The sequence below is a fragment of the Nanorana parkeri genome, unplaced genomic scaffold (assembly GCF_000935625.1).
Source record: "Nanorana parkeri isolate BGI_ZX_2015 unplaced genomic scaffold, ASM93562v1 scaffold330, whole genome shotgun sequence".
Lineage (NCBI taxonomy): Eukaryota > Metazoa > Chordata > Amphibia > Anura > Dicroglossidae > Nanorana > Nanorana parkeri.
The window spans coordinates 62,086-83,253 of NW_017306598.1; the positions used below are offsets into that span (position 1 = coordinate 62,086).

Consider the following 21,168-nt stretch of genomic DNA (forward strand, 5'->3'; position numbering starts at 1 on the left):
TGCGGATAAAACCCCCCCCCCCCCCCCCTTATTATGTTGTCCTTTTTTATTGTGTTACTCTCTTGCATTCTATGATTAATTTAGTTTTTTTCTTTTAGCTTTACTATTATCGCTGCAGCCAGGCAGGGTATTAGGCTCCTTGAGGAGCAACATACGGTATGCAGTTGACGTTTAATTGAGAGTGGGGCGCCATCTCAGGTATGGCATCCCTGAGATGTTGTTCTACTGCAAAGTTCCCGAGGCAGTGTCGTGCGGCTGGGGGCTCTGTAGGCAGATACTGGTTGCTTTGTTGTGGGATGACCATCAAGGACCTTAATTCCCATTGTCAATTATTTTGTTAAGGTTTTTTGTTATATGGCTTTATACTTAATAAAATGGCTGCTGTGGCCACTAAAATCCAATACAGGTGTTGTGTCAAATTAATTTAAAAGAGGGATTAAGTTGGAGGGTTTGTTTTGTTTAGCCAGTTAACACATGAGGGACGTATCCAATACCCTTGTCAAGTATTACAACTACCACTTAGCCTTATGTTAAAGAAATCACACTATTGTTATGTACACGGTGACCCTCTGAATGATATGTATTTCCTAAGACGGTGAATTATCTTGCAAATGTACCTAGACTGTCACTCTATATACTGTCTTTTTTCCTATATAAACTCACCTGTTTCTTTTTCTGTATGTTATTTACAAAATGTAAAATAAGGATTGTGATTAATTTTAAAATTTTAATAAAGTGATGAATGGTTGGTGGGACAGGGATTAGACAATGCACCTGCCTCATTGTCCCCACTGGTGTAAGTTGCAAATACTTTAAAATTCCTAAAACTCTTGGAGCACTGCAGAACCCAGTGCCATCATCAGCATCAGTCAGTTGTTATGAAGAAATGTTATTTTGTTATTTTTCTCATGCAAATGGACATTTAGACTAGCATCAATGTAGCAAGGACAAACATTTGCCAACCCTTTTACTATCATGATTACTTGTTTATAAACCTAATGCACTAGGTTGGTATATTTGGGGAGATGGGGAGCTAAGTGCAATGGGACAGTACATGAGAGAGTTTCTTAATGGTTCTTTTTGTCACAAAGCACTCTAATTTGTGAATCCTGTTTCTTTGATTACAAACCTGGCTTGTATTCTGCTGTTTGCTGCCTATGTTGCAACTTTGCTTGAATAATGTCCTCCCTGACCTGTGTATGATTTTAGCTGACTGCTGCCTACCCTAATTACAGCTTGTTTCCATTAGTCTCTTGCCTCCTATTTTGGTTGGCATTATCTGCACATCACTGGTAACCAGAGGTGCAAATCTGAAGGTTCATAACACCTCAGACAGGTTGCTGGTGAGTATATACCACTGAATCTCAGCACCTTAGGGAAACAGGAAAGCCTAAGTCACCTTCTGGTGATGCAGATAGACAAAGCTATATATACAGTATCTCACAGAAGTGAGTACACCCCTCACATTTTTGTAAATATTTTATTATATAATTCCCTGTGATGACACAGAAGAAATTACACTTTGCTACAATGTAAAGTAATGAGTGTACAGCTTGTATATCAGTGTACATTTGCTGTCCCCTCAAAATAACTCAACACACAGCCATTAATGTCTAAACCGCTGGCAACAAAAGTGAGTACACCCCTAAGTGAAAATGTCCAAATTGGGCCCAATTAGCCATTTTCCCTCCCCGGTGTCATGTGACTCGTTAGTGTTACAAGGTCGCAGGTGTGAAGGGGGAGCACGTGTGTTAAATTTGTTGTGATCGCTCTCACTCTCTCATACTAGTCACTGGCACCTCATGGCAAAGAACTCTCTGAGGATCTGAAAAAAGAATTGTTGCTCTACATAAAGATGGCCTAGGCTATAAGAAGATTGCCAAGACCCAGAAACTGAGCTGCAACTTGGTGGACCTGATGGAGAACTTCAGGTCCACCTCTGCTGATTGACAGCAGCAGTAGGCAGGTGCAATAGCCAGCCTACTATTGGCTATTGCAATTTGAAATGGCCAATAGCAAAGAAAAAAACATATCAGGGGAATCAGCAGATAATAGGGAGCTAATGCTGTGATCTGATATCACAGTGGCTCCGCTGGGTTCACAGTGTGTAATGACAGTTCAGCGTCCCCTGGTTACCAGGTAACCAGGGGGCGCTGATCTGTTATTACAATGAGAGCTTAGCGGAGCCGGCCTTGATATAACCGCCGGCTCCGCCGAGCTCTCATTGTAATGACAGCTGGTCCTGGCCAACAGAAAACAGTTGGATGGAGCTAGCTGTTACTGCTAGCTCCACCCAATCATTTTCTTTTTTAAACTTTTCTAATTGTTTTTCTATTCTGCTCGGTACTACGGAGGTACCGAGAAGAATAGACGAGCTGGGCGGCATTTGGCTATTCACTCACTGCTGTTCGGCCACTATGAGAATAGGCCGAACAGCAGCGAGTAGCCTGTCGGAGGTTCGACTCAGCCGATCCAGATGTTGGATTGGCTGAGTCGAACACCTTCTGCACTTCAGGTCGGCCGACCTAAAGCCAGCCGAAGCAAGCCAATGTATGGCTGATTTCAGCCAATATATGGCTGAAATCAGCCGTACAAGCCTGAAGTGAATAGCTGAACTGCGTTCGGCTCCCTTCATTTCGGGTCAGTTATACACATGGCTGCCTTCGGCAACTTTGTGAATAACCCTCCAGGTCTTCTGCATTTGGCTCAAGATCCCGGAACTGGGAAATTTCTAAGAGAATTGGGAGGGATGAAATCTCCATTCCTGGGTCCGTACTTTAGTAGTGCCAAGCACCCAATGATTGTGCACCTGTGCACAACCCATATGAAAAGGCTGATGTTCAGGGTTCCATCTGGGAGAAGAGGAGGTATCTGCCCAGGAGTCAGGAGGACTCCATCTTGGAACCAGCCTGTGTGCGAATTGATGAGAACCAGCATGTGTGGCAAGTCTGTTTGATACAGCCTGTGTGGGAGAGGTTTAAAGTGACAACCTGAAGTTGGTGAGACTTTGCAAATGTTGTTTTGCTCAAAGACAAAGCTGAACTTTCTGTTATAATGATGGAGAAACCCCTGTGTGGGCAAACTTCTGTGAACTTTCAAATAAAAGTGGGCAGGAAGCCCTAAAAAATTTTACACAGAAAAAAACTTTTTGGTTATTTAATCACCCTACCGAGCATCAAAGAAGGTAAGGATAGAGGCTCCACCAGCACCGTGTCCTCTCTGGTTGTCATGGTTGTCAACAAAGACCAAGGCTCTGTCACTTGGCATAAAGCCCCAACCTTCTCCCCAGTTCCTGCAGAGGAACAACAATGAACAGGAAATTAGAAAAATACAAACTCATCAGTTAATTTTTTTTTATTATATGACCACAGCTACAAGCTTTTAGAATAAGGTTTGATTACCGACATATTCCCAAATAATATATAGCATGGACTAATGATGCAGGTGTGAGAAAAAAACAAAGAAAGAGAAAGAAAGCTGAGACTGCTGCAAAATGACTTCTTCTATATAGAAGAAAATGTTAAGCTGATCGCAAATATTCATTCATTTATGAAGAACTAACAATTTAATATGAATACATAAAGTGCCTATTGTTTGTTTCTTAACACAACTTTGTATCTACTCTGTTCTACTTCCTCCCACTACAGTACATGGACTTGCTCTTACAAATCCAGCAAATTAATTTTCAGAATCTAGCAACAAAATAATACAAATGTAAACTTATCCAACAAAAAATTATAAATGTCCTATAGTATCTCACCTTAAATATGCCATCTTTTCTCCATTCCACTTGCGGATGACTGTACCAAGTTTGGCTCCGTATTTAAATTCAGTAACACGGCCAATTCCAAAGTACTGACTGGAACCAATAGCCTCTCCTCCAAGATCAATTACCTAAAATTACATATTATATGTGGTCTTTTTGCAGCATCGTTTAACAAATCCAGGCATACGGGATTCTGTGTAACAGTATGATGTACTGGCATGAATATAAAGAAGTAATATGCACTATCTCTACATCCTAATTTTTTTTTATATTTTACATGTTAGGGTAATGATCAGAAGCCCTTCAGGAGTTGACCATTGACATTGAATAGGTGCAGGAAGAGTGATGTGCATAAGAGTTGTCAGTTCCCACTCCACAGCTCCACGTGCAAAGAGGCAGAATACTGGTGACATCATTGACCTTATATGACAACATGACCTTATTGGGTCAATTAAATTGACCCAATTAGGCCATGTGGCCATATAAGGTCAATTATATCAGCAGAATACTTCTGGGTTTGGATAAGCTTGAGTCCTGTCTGAATCTGAGCTCTTCCTTATTAAAGAATAGTATTATACCAACTTAAGTTTGTTTTCACAAGACGTTAGCTCTAATTGATAGGTAAGGTAGTGTAATGTGAAAGTAAAGCAATGTCTCATGCTTAGCCTACATGCAAACAGTGTTTAGATATTTTTTAAAGGCTCTAACTAATCCACAAATTGTAATTTAGTTTCATCAGATTGCAGCAAAGGCACTGATTGATCCATAACTGTTACTTTGTTGGGCTAGAAATAGTATATTTATAAACATTTGTAGGTTAAACCCTCTACACTGTAATATTACAACATCTAGGCCCACAGAATATACTGTGTGGTAAAAAAAAAGGTTTATGTAGAATATTATACTTTAGATTACCTCTTGAAAAACAAAAGGCCTAGCTCCACCAGGGAACCATCTGGTGTTGAGGTTTGTCAGTCTGTCTGTGATGGCTTTAATATCTCCAGGCCACATGTGTTTTGCAGCATCCAGTCTGAAACCAGCTACTCCGATATTAATGAGATTGTTCATAAACTCAGCAATCTTTCCACGAACATAATCCTTTTCTAGAGCCAAGTCCACAAGACCAACAAGTTTGCAGTCTCTAACCTAGGGGTAGGAAAAGATTTCATGATTTGTTGACCATTTATGAATTTTGCTGTTGCATATTACAATGTGTACAAGTTCCTTTTTAAGTATAATAGGTCACATGCTGTAATCAGGCAAAATATCATGTGATTATAATACGAACGATAGATAGATAGATAGATAGATAGATAGATAGATAGATAGATAGATAGATAGATAGATAGATAGGCAGATACAGTAGATAGATTGACAGTCAGAAAAAAATAAAATATAGATAAATAGATCAGATTTCCTACCTGATAAATATCACCATAGTTCTCAATTTCACCACTGCCAGTCTTGCACTTTCCATCATTGAAGTCCCAGCTAGAATATGGGACTGAAGGGAAATCCCTTGCACCTGCACTGAAATAGCTGCCACAAGTTGAATGTGTACCTGCACCCATGCCCGAGCCACACATGTGGTTAATAATAGCATCCACATAGATGTATACCTGTAGAAGAAATAGAATATGTTATACAAATGCCCAAAGTGTCTGAAACATTAGGTGTATAATGATATATCATTAGTAAATTTAGTGTAAGAAATTAAATTATCAGTTAGAAAATTAAGTCAAATACTATTTGTACTATTATAATTTAGAGTGCTTTAGGGCCAATATAGCATTTCAACAAAGTTAGGCTAGAGTTGTGCCTATAAAAATCCTGTTTACCATTCTAATAATCCCCAGTACTGTATATTTTCAACTGACAGCTTCTGCCCTCAGGACATTTACTTTGCTTTGATACCAAAATAATAATTAAACATCCTACCATACCAACCAATGAATTTAGCTGTGAAACTTTTCTGTCAATGTAAACTATTGCATACAAATACGTGTTATATTACAGTTAGTGTTCTTTTTACTGTCTCAGAAGAAGATAGATCATATCTATCTGCAAGACTACATTTAGTAATATAAGGAACAAGCATTGTGGTCATCAGGCATTTGTCTTTTATCATGGTGAGCAGTAAGGTGTAAACATAAGAATCTTGCAATATAAAACAGATTAGAACTGACAGAGCCTAATCCTGGTGACACCAAGAGCACATTTCTAGCAGATTTAAACTTCCTTTCAGTCATAAAACTGACTGAACAGATCGAGACCAACTATGACCTACAGCTCATACATGTAATATATATAGCAGGGATGTTGTCAGGTTGCCCTAAACTGTTATTGTTGTAATCAAAATTGGTTGCCCATGTGTATGGCCAGCATTAGTGATTTGTGAAAGATGCTCTTTAACTGGCTCAGTAGTCAAGATAAAAACCCTAAGAAAGTACCATAATAACAGTTCATCTTTAAAACCTGTGCTATAGATGTACTATTCATCATGATAATAAGTTGGAGGGGTGATTGTTTAAAGCAATTAAATACGTTTAGGAAGAAGCATCATTGCTCACCGCAAGAGCAACATTTCATGGAACATTATTTTTCATTATAAAATAAAAAGCAGGCACAATAAACACACATCTTTCCATATAACACATTGTAAGTTATAATTACATGCATTGCTATTGTCTTATATTTTTTATTATTATCAGTTAGCTGCTGTTAATGCTGAAAGCACCAACATATTCTTAAAAATTTACCTACCCCAACATTGTTACATCTGGTCACCATGTCTCTGAACTGCTGTTCATTGCCAGATCTGGTGCAGAGCTTGTAGCTGATAGGCTGGTATCTTTCATACCATGGTCTCCAGGGATTACTAACAATTACATTCTCGTTTGGTGGAGAAATCTGTAAAATACAGAGACAAATTCAATATGCTGAAAACACTTTTTACAGATCTGCATTATCCTACTGAGTTTAAAAGTCTTGCTTTTCATGAATTGGATATCAAGGCATCATAACAAATACAGATTATACACAAGATTATTATTATATCAATATAATAATAAAAATAATTAAAGTTGTTACGCTACTTAGTTCTGAAACTCACAGATTTAGTCACAAAAGAGTTTAGAGAAGGCAGGAGAAGTGAACAATCTAGGCCAAAATAGCTGATTTGTAAAAATTCTCCAATTCAGCTCACTATCCAGTTCAGCTATGTTGTCATAGATTGTCTATGAGGGTTCTCATTCATCCAGGTTATGGTACATTGAGGAAAATAATTATTTGATTCCCTGCAGATTTTGTAAGTTTTCCTCACTGTACATCTGTAAAAAAAATTAAGTACAGGCAACTGGACTTGCTGTAAGACATTTCACTTGTCATCCAACCAGCTTTTTGACCTTTTTTTTTACAGATTGTCCTAGATTGTTCACTTCTTCTGCCTTCTCCAAACTCTTCACCCTTTTGTGAATAACTCTGTCAGTTATTTTGGCTAAACTTTAGGTGTAACGTGCAGTATGCTTTTTAATAAACATGTGCAATTTGTTTAGTTCCAAATTGACATTTGGACGAATATAGGCAAATTTGGACATTCAGATGCATAGGAATTTCCGAATAAAGAAATAAGGAATTGGGACATATCCGAATTTTCTGATAATTACATTCTGATGCATTCGAATTTTTTCAGAATGTCATTCAAAATGAACTTGTGGTGTTAAACGTTAAAATAAAAAAAGAGTGGTATAGACATGTGCATTCGGGTTCAGACAAACTTGCTGAATCACAACATTCTGTTGATTTGGCAGTCCGTTTAAATCTGAAATAACAAATTATTATATGCCCAAATATACAAAAAACTATATTTGAGCATACAGCGCATGCAGACAGTATTAAGACCCCGTTCACTTTTTTTCAGTTTTGTTATGTTGAAGCCTGTTGTTTAAGTTGTTTAAATTATTTTTTGTTTCTCATTATTCTACACACAGCACCCCATACTGACAAAGTGAAAACAGAATTTTAGAAATTACTGTGAATTTATTTAAAAGAAAATACTGAAATATCACATTGGCATAAGAATTCTGACCCTTTACTCATCACTTTGTTGAAGCACCTTTGGCAGAAATTACAGCCTCATGTCTTTCTGGGTATGACACAACAAGCTTTGAACACCCGGATTGGGTGATCTTCTGCCATTCTGCTTTGCAAATCCTCTCAAGCTCAGTCAGGTTGGATGGGGACCGTCAGTGGACAGCCATTGTCAGGTTTCTCCAAAGATGTTTAATAGGGTTCAAGTCAGGGCTTTGGCTGGGCTACTTTAGTACATTCACAGAGTTGTCCCTAAGCCACTCCTGTGTTGTCTTGGCCATGTGCTTAGGATCGTTGTCATGTTGGCGGGTGAACCTTTGGCCCAGTCTGAGGTCCTGAGCACTGTGGAACAGGTTTTCATTGAGGATATCTCTGTACTTTGTTCCTTTCAGCTTCCCCTCAACCCCGACCAGTCTCCAAATCCCTGTTGCTGAACCCCCCCCCACCCTCCCTCGACCAGCTCTTGGAAGAGTCATGGTTGTGCCAACCTTTTTCCATTTGAGAATTATGAAGGCCACTGTGCTCTTGGGAACCTTCAGTGCAGCAGAAAACATTGTATAGTCTTCCCCGAACTGTGCCTTGCAATAATCCTGTCTGAGCTCTGCAGGCAGTTCCTTTGACCTCATGGCTTTTGCTCTGATATAGTATGCATTGTCAGCTTTGAGGCCTTCTATAGAGAGGTGTGTGCCTTTCCAAATCATGTCCAATCAATTTACAGGTGGACTCCAATCAAGGTGTAGAAACATCTCAGCAATGATCAATAGAAATGGGAGGCATCTGAGCTAAATTTCAAGTATTGTTGCAAAGGGTCTGAATACTTATGCCAATGTGATATTTCAGTTTTTTTTATTTTTCATACATTTGCAAACATTTCTAAAGTTCTGTTTTCACTTTGTCATTATGGGGTACTTAGTGTAGATTAATGAGAAAAAAATAGAATTTAAACAACTGTAGTATTAAGCTGCAAAATAACAAAATTAAAGGGGGTCTGAATACTTTCTGAATGCACTATATATTTCTTTGTTTTGTATGGGCACCTGCATCTTGCTGGATCCACAATGGAGCTGCCCATACATGCGTGTGACATTACCCGACACTGGCATCGGGTGGGGTCATGTGCCCCGCCTCCAAAATGGCAGCGCGCATGCACAGAACGTGCTGGTAACCAATATGGCTGCCACACTTTTCTTTTTCAATTGTGTGCTTTCAGATTCGGAGGGTCATTGCCTCTGAATCCAAAACAGCATAATTATTTGTTTCATCAAATGAAACTAATTAAAATGTTTTTCCCTTTTCATTCGCTTTGTCCGAAACAAATTTGTATGCTGAGCGAGCATGCACTGTACCAGGCCACATGCCCTCAACATGTGGATGGTGATTTGCCAGGGGGACCCCTTGGCAAAGCATCTTGTCCTCGTTTTGATGAGGACAAGGGCCTCTTCCCCATAACCCTGGCTCGGTGGTTGTGGGGGTCTGTGTGCAGGGGTGCTTATCTGAATGGTGATGCCCCCTTTCATAAAGGGGGCACCCTGATGCTAGTCCCTGGATGGTACCCTCAAGATGCAACCCCCCTTAGATGTTACTAATTTACCAAATACAGTAAAATTGTAAATAAACACACAACAAAGTTAAAAAAAAAGTATTTAATAAAAAAAATGTCCATCGATGTAATCCCAAGGTCAATCACGTCATCCAGCGATGTAGATCAATTTCAATCATGATGGATGATGGGCACCGACTTGCTGAAAGAAACAATACCCAACGCCCAATGTCACAACCGATCCCAATGAACTCTCATCACAAAATTACTCTGTTCCCCAATGTTAACAAAGGGTTGGATTGAGTGCTAATGTTACGGGACTTGTTCCGCCTCTTTATTGGCATTCATAAGGACAGCTCTGCTCCCAAATGTCAACAAAGGGGCAGAGCGAGTCCTGACTTCATGGGACTTGTTTCACCCTTTTGTTACATAGTTATATAGTTATTCAGGTTGAAAAAAGACACATGTACATCAATTTAAACCTATAGAGATATGAAAAAAAAGAAGAAAAGCCTAAACAGAACGCTATGCCCACAATTACCCACTGTTGATCCAGAGGAAGGCAAAAAAACCCTTTAAAGCATGGTTCAATTTGCTCCAACAGGGGGGGAAAAATCCTTCCTGATCCCATAAGTCAACCGTATATTTCCTGGATTAACAATATCTGATGCTTATTATACCTGAAGAACTCAATATCCAGTAATATTCTGTGCATTTAGGAATACATCCTGATTTGTTTTAAACAATTAACTGAGCTAGCTAGAACTAGCTCCTGGGGAGTCTGTTCCACATTTTCACACCTCTAACTGTGAAGAATCCTTTCCATATGCATAGGTTAAACCTCTTTTCCTCCAGACGCAAAGAATGCCCCCTTGTCCTTTGCAGTGATCTTAAAGTGAATAATTTGGCACCAAGCTCACTATATGGACCATTTATGTATTTATACATGGTGATCATGTTCCTCTTAATCGCCTCTTTTTCAGAGAGAACAAATTCAGGTCAGTTAATCTTTCGTTATAGCTGAGCGCCTTCATACTCTTATGAGTTTAGTTGCCCTTTGCTGCACTTTCTCCAGTTTCACAATATCCTTTTTGTGAACTGGTGCCCAAAACTGAACTGCATATTCCAGATAAACTCTTACTAATGCTTTGTACAGGGGCAGGATTATGTATCTATCATAGAGGGACTACAAATCTCAGCAATACGTTATACAGCAATGCAGAATACTAGATATGTGCGCCAGCAAAAAATTGTTTCATTTCGTTTTCATTCAGATTTTTCTGTATTTTTTTTTACGAGCGTCCCACCCTCCCTATGCCATACCAGGCATGTGCCCTCGGCATTGGGAGGGTGCCCCATTCCGATGGGTACAAGGCCCTTTTCCCCACAACCCTGACTTGGTGGTTGTGGGGCCTGTGGTTTGGGGGGCTTATTTGCATTGCGGTACCCCTTCAATTAAAGGGGCACCCAGATGCCGCTCTCCCACCCTTTTGAATGAGTAAGGAGTACTTACTAAAGGGTTAAAAGTAAGTGTAAATGAAGAAACCACACATTTTGAAAAAGTCCTTTAATTGAAAAAAAAAACCAAAGAGTCAGTTTTTGACAAGTCTGTGAGCTGAGGTGTTATATGAATAGTATTATGACACCTCGGCTAACAGACCCGAAGGGCATTCTGGAGCTAACGAATAGCTATGTCCCGTATGTTATTCTGTTATTTGACAGTTTAGAATGTCAAATGGGCAGAGTGAGCCTTGTGACATCAAGGCTCGCTTTGTCCATTTGTTTACATTCAGATCCGAGAGATATAATTTTGCGACGAGTCTTTGTCGGGTTCAGACGGATCGGCGTACCGCAGGACTTTTTTTTATTCAGGCGTTGTTCATTGTGATTGATGCTGACTTACATAAACGGAGCCATTTTTTTTTTTAAATAAATGACTTGAAAAAAACTGACTATTTTTTTTTCAATTAAATTACTTTTTCAAAACGTGTGGTCTCTTCATTTACACTTACTTTTAACCCTTTAGTTAATGAGTAGGGGTACCCCTTACTCATTCAAAAGGGGGGTGTGGCGGTATATGGGTGCCCCCTTAATGAAAGGGGTACCCCAATGCAAATAAGCCCCCCTGCCCGCAGACCCCCACAACCACCGGGACAGGGTTGTGGGGAAGAGGCCCTTGTCCCCATCGGCATGTGGCCTGGTATGGCACAGGGAGGGGGGCACTCGATCGTTACCCCCTTTCTTGCCCTGCCAGGCCGGTGCTCGGATCGAGGGGCTAGTAGGAATTTTAGGAGAAGCCCCACCCTTTTTTATTATTAACTTGGGGGTCCCTCCTAACATTTCTACCAGACCTAAACGGTCTGTTATCAATTGGGGGGAACCTCACGCTTTTTCTTTCTTCTGCAGGCTGTAAAAGTCATTTTTTTTCCTTTGGCTAATGTCACTTTGCTGCAATAAAAATGTGTTCATAACGAAAATTCGTACATACTACCACTAACAAAAAAATTTTTAAATTTTTTTTCTAAAGTTGATGCTTTATACAATAACTCTTCATTCGGGAAAGAAATTAAAATGTATTCGAAATTTTTGTTATCAGAAATTCGTACTTGTTTGCATTCGTTATTTCTGTAATTTGGAAATTCAGACGCATCCGAATGTAAGAATTTCCGAAAATTTGTCTGCAAATCAAATCATTATGAAACGAATTGCACATGTCTACAGGATACCACCAGCAAGAGAGGGCTGCTAATCTCAGCAATACATTATACAGCAATGCAGAATAATACCACTGGCTAGCGAGGGCTACAAATCCCAGCAATACATTATACAGCAAGGCAGAATACCACCAGCCATAGCGGACTACAGATCCCAGCAAATCATTATACAGCAATGCAGAATAGTGGTTAGCACTTCAGCCTTGCAGCACTGGGGATCCCTGGTTCAAATCCCTGTCAGGTTACTATCTGCAAGGAGGTTGCATGTTCTCCCTGTGCTTGCATGGGTTTCCTCTGGATACTCGTGTTTCCTACCACACTCCAAAGACATGCTGGTAGGTTAATTCGTTTCAGTCTAAATTGCCACTTGCATGTTTGTGAGGGACCTTAGATTGTAAGCTCCTTTATGGCTTTTTAAATTGTTGGCGCAATGTAAATAAATGTAATACATACCACCAGCTATAGAGGACTACAAATCCCAGCAATACATTATACAGCAATGCAGAATAGCATATGCATTTGCTACATACTCTATGCTGATGCTCTGCTCCGGGGTGATGGCCTGATGTCTTGGGCAGAGGGTCTCAGCAGCGGCAGCTGTGGAATGCAGATAAGGAGGGTATCAGCAGGGGCATATGCAGAGGATCATAGCAGGGACAGATGCAGAGGATTGCAGCAGGGGTAAATGTGGCAGATCACAGCAGGGCAGACGTGGAGGATCACAGCAGGGCAGATGTGGTAGATCACAGCAGGAGAGATGCAGCAGATCGAAGCAGGGGAGATGCAGATCACAGCTGGAGAGATGTGGCAGATCGCATCAGGGGCAGATGTGGAAAATCGCATCAGGGACAGATGTGGCAGATTGCAGCAGGGGCAAATGTTGCAAATCGCAGCAGGGCAGATGTGGCAGATTACAGCAGGGGCAGATGTGGTAGATCACAGCAGGAGTGATAAGGCAGATGTGGCAGCTCACAGCAGGGCAAATGTGAAGGATCTTAGCAGGAGCAGATACGGCAGATCGCAGCATGAGAGATGTGGCAGATTGCAGCAGGGGCAGATGTGTCAAATTGAAGCAAGAGAGATGTGGAAGGAAGCAGCATGGGTAGATGTGGCAGATTGCAGCAGGAGAGATGTGGCAAGTCGCAGCAGAGGCAGATGTGGCAGATTGCAGAAGGGGCAGATGTGGCAGATTGCAGCAGGGGCAGATGTGGCAGATTACAGCAGGGGCAGATGTGGCAGATCGCAGCAGGGACAGATGTGTAAAATTGAAGCAGGAGAGATGTGGAAGATCGCAGCAGAAGTAGATGAGGCAGATTACAGCAGAGCATATGTGGAGGATCGCAGCAGGGGCAGATGTGGCAGATTGCAGCAGGAGAGATGTGGCAAATCTCAGCAGAGACAGATGTGGCTGATTGCAGAAGGGGCAGATGTGGCAGATTGCAGAAGGGGCAGATGTGGCAGATCGCAGCAGGAGAGATGTTGCAGATTGCATCAAGGCCGATTTGGCAGCTTGCAGGAGGTTAGATGTGGAAGATCCCAGCAGGGGCCTTGCGTAGGCCAGCACTGTAAACAGATGCTGCCATGGTTTCCCAGAAGGTTGCTGCAAGGTTCCCAGGAAGCACGGTGCACTATGGTAGTGGAATATTTTAGAAGAATTAAAGTGCCATGCCTCCTTCAATGATGGGGATGGAACCGAATCTCACTGGGCCCCCCAGCCTCGGGTACATCCACCGCTGGGTCCCCCAGCCCCCAGTGGTGCCATTGCTCTCCTCCCTGCTGATCCGGGCCAAAGGGACAACTGCTGTGGGCCCCTGTAAATTATGGGGCCCGGGGCTGTTGCCCCTTTCGCTCTGCAGTAAAGAAGTTCCTGAAGTCAAAAAAGGGGTGGAGATCTGCCACAAAATGTCCACAAAGGGGCAAAACAAGTTTTGTGATGTCTCAACTCACTTCATCAGAATCGGTCGTGTCAGAGGCTATTCTTTGGGGAATCGGTGGTTGTCATCCATTGTGTTTGATGTGGATCTACATAGCTGATTAACCTTGGGATGACATTGATGGACATTTTTTGGGGGGTTTATTTTTTTAATAAAAGGCTTGTCAAAAACCTGTGTTGTGTGTTTTTTTTTCAAATAAAGGACTTTGTATATGGTGTTGTGTGTTCATTTGCAATTTTACTATCTGGTAAATTAGTAGGGGTAACAACTACCCCTCACTCATTCACGAAGGGGGGCAGGATCTGGGTGCCCCTTTATGATTCATATAAGCTCTCCTGCCCACAGACCCCCACAACCACTGGGCCAGGGTTAAGGGTAAGAGGTACTTGTCCTCGTTGATATGAGGACAAGGTGCCTTGCAAGGGGGTCCCCCCCTAGCAAAGCACCCTCCCCAGGTTGAGGGCATGTGGCCTGGTATGGTGCAGGGGAGGGGTTGCATGCTCGCCCCCCCCCTTTACTGCCCTGCCAGGCTGCTCCTTAGAACAAGGGTCCGGTAAATTATTTTAGACACCGCACATTCTTTTTTGATTTTTTTTGGCATTGGGTTCCCCCTAAAATGCCTAACAGACCTAAAGGGTCTAATATGAATTACCAATTGCTGTGTTTTTATTGTTTCTGTGGACTACAGAAACAATAAAAAAGTAATTAAAAAAACTGAAAAAAAGTAATAATTTACTAAATGTTATTATTAATTTTAAAAAACAGCGTCCGACTTCCCCCCATTTATACCATACCCGTTATGTCTGATAGGAATTGTAGGGGGAACCCAACCCCAAAAATCCCCCAAAAAAGCATGGGGGTCCCCTCCACAATCCCATACCAGACCCTTGATCTGAGCAGAAGCCTGGTAGGGCAAGAAATAGGCCACAAGTGTGCGCCCACCCCCTCCTGCACCATACCAGGCCACATGCCCTTGGAGTTTCATAAAGAGGGCACCCAGATGCCGCCCTCCCCTCAGGAATGAGTAAGGGGTAGTTGGTACCCCTACTCATTCACCATATACAGTAAACAAAATGTAAAAAAAAAACACACACAACACCTTAGAAAAAAACCTTTAGTTGAAAAAAATACACAGCACAAGTTTTTGACAATTCCTTTATTTAAAAAAAAGCCCCACGATGTCAATCCAGCATTGACCATGTTGTCCAGCGATGTAAATTGTCCCAATCTGGAAATCTCGACGCCTGCCAACCCGACGGAAAAAAACCCATCTGCCACTCGCTGCCTGACAAAATGTTTACATAGGGTAGTGGGCGAGTGCATTAGCCAGCCTGCTATTGGCTATTTCAAACTGATTTTTTATTTCCAACTAAGTTGGCTAAATCCAGAAGTTATCTACGTAGGCATCACCTGTGAGATTGGTGGTACTCAGCATGTATAAGCACTTGAATGAATAAGAAACTTCACCTCTATGATTAAGCCCAGGTGGTAAAACGCATGAGAGGCGTTTGAGTGGGAGAGATACTATGGTGGTGTATACCTTGTATTTTGAACTTTGCATGGAATTGACATCAATACAGTTGGATTTTTATGGACCTCAGTTTTGTGCGGCTGTTTGGAGAGATATTTTTTGACGAGTGGGAGAGCTGCAGCCTTCACCTGATGTCTGTATTGACCTGCAGTCTGGTGAAATTGGATCGGTGAGTCTTTTGCTTTTTTGGACATTCTTGTGTTTGTTTAATATTTCAACAGACAAATTACAATAACAAGATCATAAGTAAAACCAAGCTACATATATCTGAATGAAGCTACAAACATATATCTGAATGGAGCTTATAGATTCTGCTCATGTGATCTAGTTTTTTCTCATAGTCTAAAAACATACTGGCAGGTTAACTGGATTTGACCTAAAATTGGCACTAGTAGACTTGTGCGCCGTCAAAAAATGTGTTCCGTTTCGTTTCGTTCCGTTTCGGAATATCCGTTATTTCGTATTTCGTAATTCGTGTCCGAAACTCAATTCGGATTCGTACGAAATACGAATTTTCGTTAGTTTCAGCACATTTTTGTAACTGTACGAACATTCGTTATGATGAAGTTAAAAAGCAAAAATACCTTTGTTAATATTGGAGTCGATGTGGTAGTTGTTTTTTTATCCGAAATACGAATTCCGTCAACGGAATTTCGTATTTCCTGTCTGTATTGTAATGCAACTCTCAGCAGCAGAAGAGAAAAAGTCTGATTGGTCAACCAAACGAAATACGAATTCCGTTAACGGATTCCGGATCCAAATTTCAAATTTTAAAAAAACTACCATCAACTCCAGTATATTAACAAATGTACTTTGCTTTTTAACTTCAATAGAACGAATGTTCGTAACGGAACGAAATTCCGTCAACAGAATTTCGTATTTCCTGCCTGTGTATTGTAATGCAACCCTCAGCAGCAGCGGATCCGTATTTCGGATTAAAAAAAAAATCTTGTCATGTTGTTCAATCTCATTTACAGGGGTAATATTAGTTCCTGTTTCAAAGAAATTCGGATCCGAAATTCGTTAACGGAATTTCGTATTTCCGATATAATTCGGAAACTGCAATTCGGATTTCGGATGCTTCCGAATTTACGAATTTCAGGAGAATTTGTACGAATTTCGATTCGTAACGAAACGAATCGCACATGTCTAGGCACTAGTATGGGCACCTGTTTGACTGTTGCAGCAGCATTAGATTATATATTCCATCAAGGAAAAAGCCTAATGTGAAGTGTGCTATGTGCTCTTGGGAGCTGTGGATTCCTTACAAATGAAAGAAAGAGAACAGAGGCTCTACTCACAGTAAACAAATTCTAATTGTCCTCTTTTTTTTGTGTTTGAAAGGTAAAAAAGTAAGTTAAAGGAGGACTATGGGGCGAGTGAATTACACTCATCCTCATAGTTAGAGTTAGAGCCAAAGTGTGACATTAAAACTGCCACATGTTGGCTCTATTGATTGGGAAGTGAGCGAAAACATACCGCTGACCCGCTCACCTCTTTGCAGAGAATGGTGACCGTCAGTCACTGCTCCCCGCAAGGATTCCCCCCCTCCCCTCTCCGATCTTTCAGCGCTGACTCTAGAAAGGCAGAGCCAGCTGTCAATCAGCCAGCTTTTGGTCATGGGAGGACACAGTATATATCCTCCTGTGACCCAAAAGAGAACTATGGGGAAAAATGTTGCCCCATAGTTCTCCTTTAAACATCAGAGTATATAAATAATTTTCCCTTGCAGTAGATATTAGAAAAGAGCCTCTTAATGTGTGGGAGTTGTAAGAGGTAGAAAATGAAAAAGGATTAATAGGGATTCAAGCTGAAAATAGAAATTAATTAGGGATTATTCAAATTAAAACTAAACAAGGAGTAACGGTGATGTTCAAATTGTAGTAAGATCCCATATATCATCACGTTCTATAGACAGTGTAAAGACGTAATTACGCTAAGGAACATTCCAATGCTGCAGCATAGGGGTAGACGGGCTTCAGAGACAGGAAAAACAGGCAGCCAGTGTTCTGTCGAAATAGCCAACTTGTGGAGATAAGCAACCTCATGGACTTGCCAGCAGGAGATTGCGACAAGTTTGCAGTAGTGTGCATGTGCACGCATGCAACCAGCTGCATAACAAAGAACCCATAAGAATACTCATTGAGTTGTCCAACTGCTGCCAGAGCACTGTTATAAAACTAATACAGTGCTTTGAAGTGGGTTCTGCAGCAGTTTGGACAACTCAACGAGTATTCTTATGGGCTTTTTGTTATGCAGCCGGGTGTGCGCGCATGTGCAGTACCGCCAACAGGAAGTGACACGGTTGCAGATCCCGACGAATTGGCTATTTCAACAGAATACTGGCTCAGCAGGTCGGGTGAGTACATTGTTTTTTAGCGCCTAGACAAAAACGACAAGTCAACCCTTGCAGTGCGGTTATAACTCGACTGCAAGGGTGAATAAACATTTTGCCAAGAGTTCTTTTGCAGCCATAGGGGAATGCTAGAACCCTTGGCAGCTTTGTTTTGTTGTCTCTATTGTAAATTGTTCCTTAATTTTTGTTTGGTAAAAGGTTGTCCTCAGAACAGAAAATAAGGGGGGAAATCGCTTCCTGGATGGCTGCAAAGCTTGACAAGGGTTCTAACCCTCCCCCACTCTATCTAAAGCTAACAAAAAGTTTTGGGTATAGATATACTTTAATAGTTGGACAAAGCAACCACTGAGACTGTAAAAAAAATTAGAGTGTTATCAGAGTAATGTTTAGGGTATGGTTTAGTTACCTGTACTCCTCCAAATCCATTGGGTCCCAAGTATCTTTCACACTCTGCTGCAATGTCGTCCCATCGCCACTCAAACAAGTGGACAATTGATGTTCGCCCAGCCCTTGTGTTGGGATTGTATTGAGCTGAGCAAAGCCCAACTATCACCAGCAGAAGTAGGAGCTTCATCCTGCCTGCTAATGTGACCTTATCTACTCATGCTCCTGGTCTTATAAAGGGTAGGTGTTGCATGTCAAATGACCACCTGTCACTACTCATAGTGATAGAAGTAGCCAGGTGAAGATATTATAGAAAATTCCCACAAGTAGATTTGTTTTTCTCATATGCATGGAGATTGTCTGTCAGATGAATATGGCAAGTGGAGCTAATGAAAAGATATGTTTTGTCCTAATACAAGGTTGGCGCTCCCTAGATTTTGTAGTCTAAACTGAAATTAAGGAAGATTCTTTCAGATCCCTTTTTTTGTGATCCTTCCTGTAGCAGGGTGCAGTGTGACATCTGCCACTACACCTGATGACTCACTAAAACTCACTTCCTGCTTAGCTGTCAGAGGTAAACACAGTGACCACATGATAACTGTTTACTTCTGGCATGAGGGGAACCCCTCAGTGGACTGCACTTCAGGTGGCTGTCTTGGTGAAGTCTGTGTCTGATTGGACAAATAGCTCTCCCCAGATTTGGGCCCCCATATTGAACCCAGAAAGACCTTATATGGCCTCCGGCTGGGTCATTTTGGTATATGGTTTGATAGGAACTTATCACACACTGGTTAGGGATATATAGGCAGGGGAATTAGGAGGAACAGTGTAGGGACAGAAGGGAATAGCCCTGGAGACTGCTGCAGGTTTTGGGAAGGACCCTGTTCCAGCCTGCATCTGGTTTTTGGCGCATTCTTGTGCCCTGTATCAACAGCACAGCACCTTATTTGTGAGGCCACTCTATGCCAACATAGGGGACCTGTTTAAGGAGCAGTCCTTGGGCATGCTACTCACTGTAAGTTCTGACTATTTGAATTGCCTTGTGCTAGAACTGAGAAAGTGCCTTATTTTTTCATACATTTGTTGTTGAATAGCTACAATATTGCCATACTGTTTGTGACGGACTGCACCGTCACTGTGCTAGTTGGAGGGGGCTGCAGGCTGGCCTCTTACCCACCGATTATGGCCCAGCAAGAGAACAGGAGATTTTAAGCTCTTTAGCGGAGGTACCCAGTCGGGGTACCCGGGGTCCGTCACACTGTTTATTCTTCGTTATAAAAACCATAAAATTAAAAAAAGTTGTATTTTCTGGTACTTTTAAATAGCTGCCACTCAGCTAGCCCCATTCCCACATTTTGGTGTAGCTGGCAGGATGACTGAACCATCATCCTCAGTGATGAACATGGTAAGAGGGATGGCTATGGTGCATGATGGAGCCATACTGGAGTTAACCCCAAAGTTTACTGCCACAAATATTCCCTTTGTGGATTGGGCAGAATGACTGGAAAGTGCAGCATGATTGTTCCAAATCTGAGTGACACAGCTTTCTGATGTTGCAATCAACTACCTGGAATTTGGGGCTCATTTAGAACGTGCAGTTCTAATCCCCAGCGCCAGAGCCAAACTTTTTATTTGGGTGTTTTGCTGGGGTGGGGGTACATGTCTAACGCAGGTTCCGACCTGTTGAAGATCAGGAACCTGGTTAGACAGTTTTTAATGGGGGAGAGATAGGTGGGGCTAGTCCTACCTGAGAAAGAAAAGGACTAGAGAAGCCATAGTGGCCCACCTAGAGAGTTTGTATAGGGTAATTACTTTGGTGACAAAACTCCAGAAAAATTTCACCTGGAGTCAGAAAGAGACAGAGACTATCCTGCAGTTCACAGTGGCCATACAGGAGCTATGAAACTGCCTGGAAGTCAACGATGGACCAGGCTTTGCAGCCATACAAAATCCTGGTCAGGTGACCTGTAATCAATTTATTATCGGGGTTTTGTCTGGGCCAATTAAACGATGACTATGGGATTGCATGTGGACTGTTAATGTAGTGAAATTTGCAATTTCCCTACAAGAGGTTGTCGAATGTATCCAGGAAGTGGTGGAGACCCGGTGAGGGTCACCCAGGGATTCATACAGTCCCTAGATATAGAAGAAGTGGCCATGTCATCTCCCTTGACAGCTACACCCGCTCTCAAAAACTCTGGTGACAGTAGTGCAAGCAGCATCTTTAGCCTCTGTCAGGCAGGAGGTGGCTGCAGTCAAAAAAGACTACTGTAGACACCTCCTAGAAACAATCCTCTGCAGAGGGACCCAGACACTGAACCTAAGTGTTGGTAGTGCGGGCGTCTAGGACATGTTCCCAGGAATTGTGGGGGAGGGAGGTCCAGGCCTGATTCACACTTGCCTTTAAACTAGCAGGGTTATTCACTAAAGGGTAAATAGTTTGGAGAAGGCAGGAGAAGTGAACAATCTAGGACAACATAGCTGATCCGAAAAGTGAGCTAAATTGGATAATCGGCTATGTTGGCCTAGATTGTTCACTTCTCCAAACTCTTCACCCTTTAGTGAATAACCGTACAGGTGTTCCCATGGCAGAGGGGCAACCTGTAGGGAATGCATTATCCTGCCCCCAACTTGTTTCTAAAATGTAGAAAAATAGAAGAACATAGTGGGGCGTTTGGGGCACTGAATGACAGATCCAATAATTTAAGAAAATATAAATGTATTGTCCAATAGAAAAAGTGAATAAAACTAGACATGTGCACTGCCAAAAAATTCGTTTCGTTTCGTTTTAAATTCGGATTTGTGTTATTTCGTTTTTCGGGATTCGGGTGTGAAAGTCAATTCGGATTCGGAA

General features: G+C 41.7%; 1 protein-coding gene across 1 annotated transcript in view; it reads right to left on the reverse strand.

The window, feature by feature from the left end:
- LOC108788523 (pancreatic alpha-amylase-like) overlaps positions 1–18,504 on the reverse strand; it is a 20,898-nt gene extending 2,394 nt beyond the window's left edge. Inside the window, exons 1-6 of the mRNA XM_018558296.1 lie at positions 18,337–18,504; positions 6,530–6,676; positions 5,188–5,385; positions 4,682–4,912; positions 3,761–3,894; positions 3,170–3,292 (exon numbers count right to left, since the gene is read on the reverse strand). Of these exons, the coding sequence (XP_018413798.1) occupies positions 3,170–3,292; positions 3,761–3,894; positions 4,682–4,912; positions 5,188–5,385; positions 6,530–6,676; positions 18,337–18,504 (1,001 nt within the window). The remainder of the gene's footprint in view (positions 1–3,169; positions 3,293–3,760; positions 3,895–4,681; positions 4,913–5,187; positions 5,386–6,529; positions 6,677–18,336) is intronic.
- Between the last annotated feature and the right edge of the window lie 2,664 nt (positions 18,505–21,168).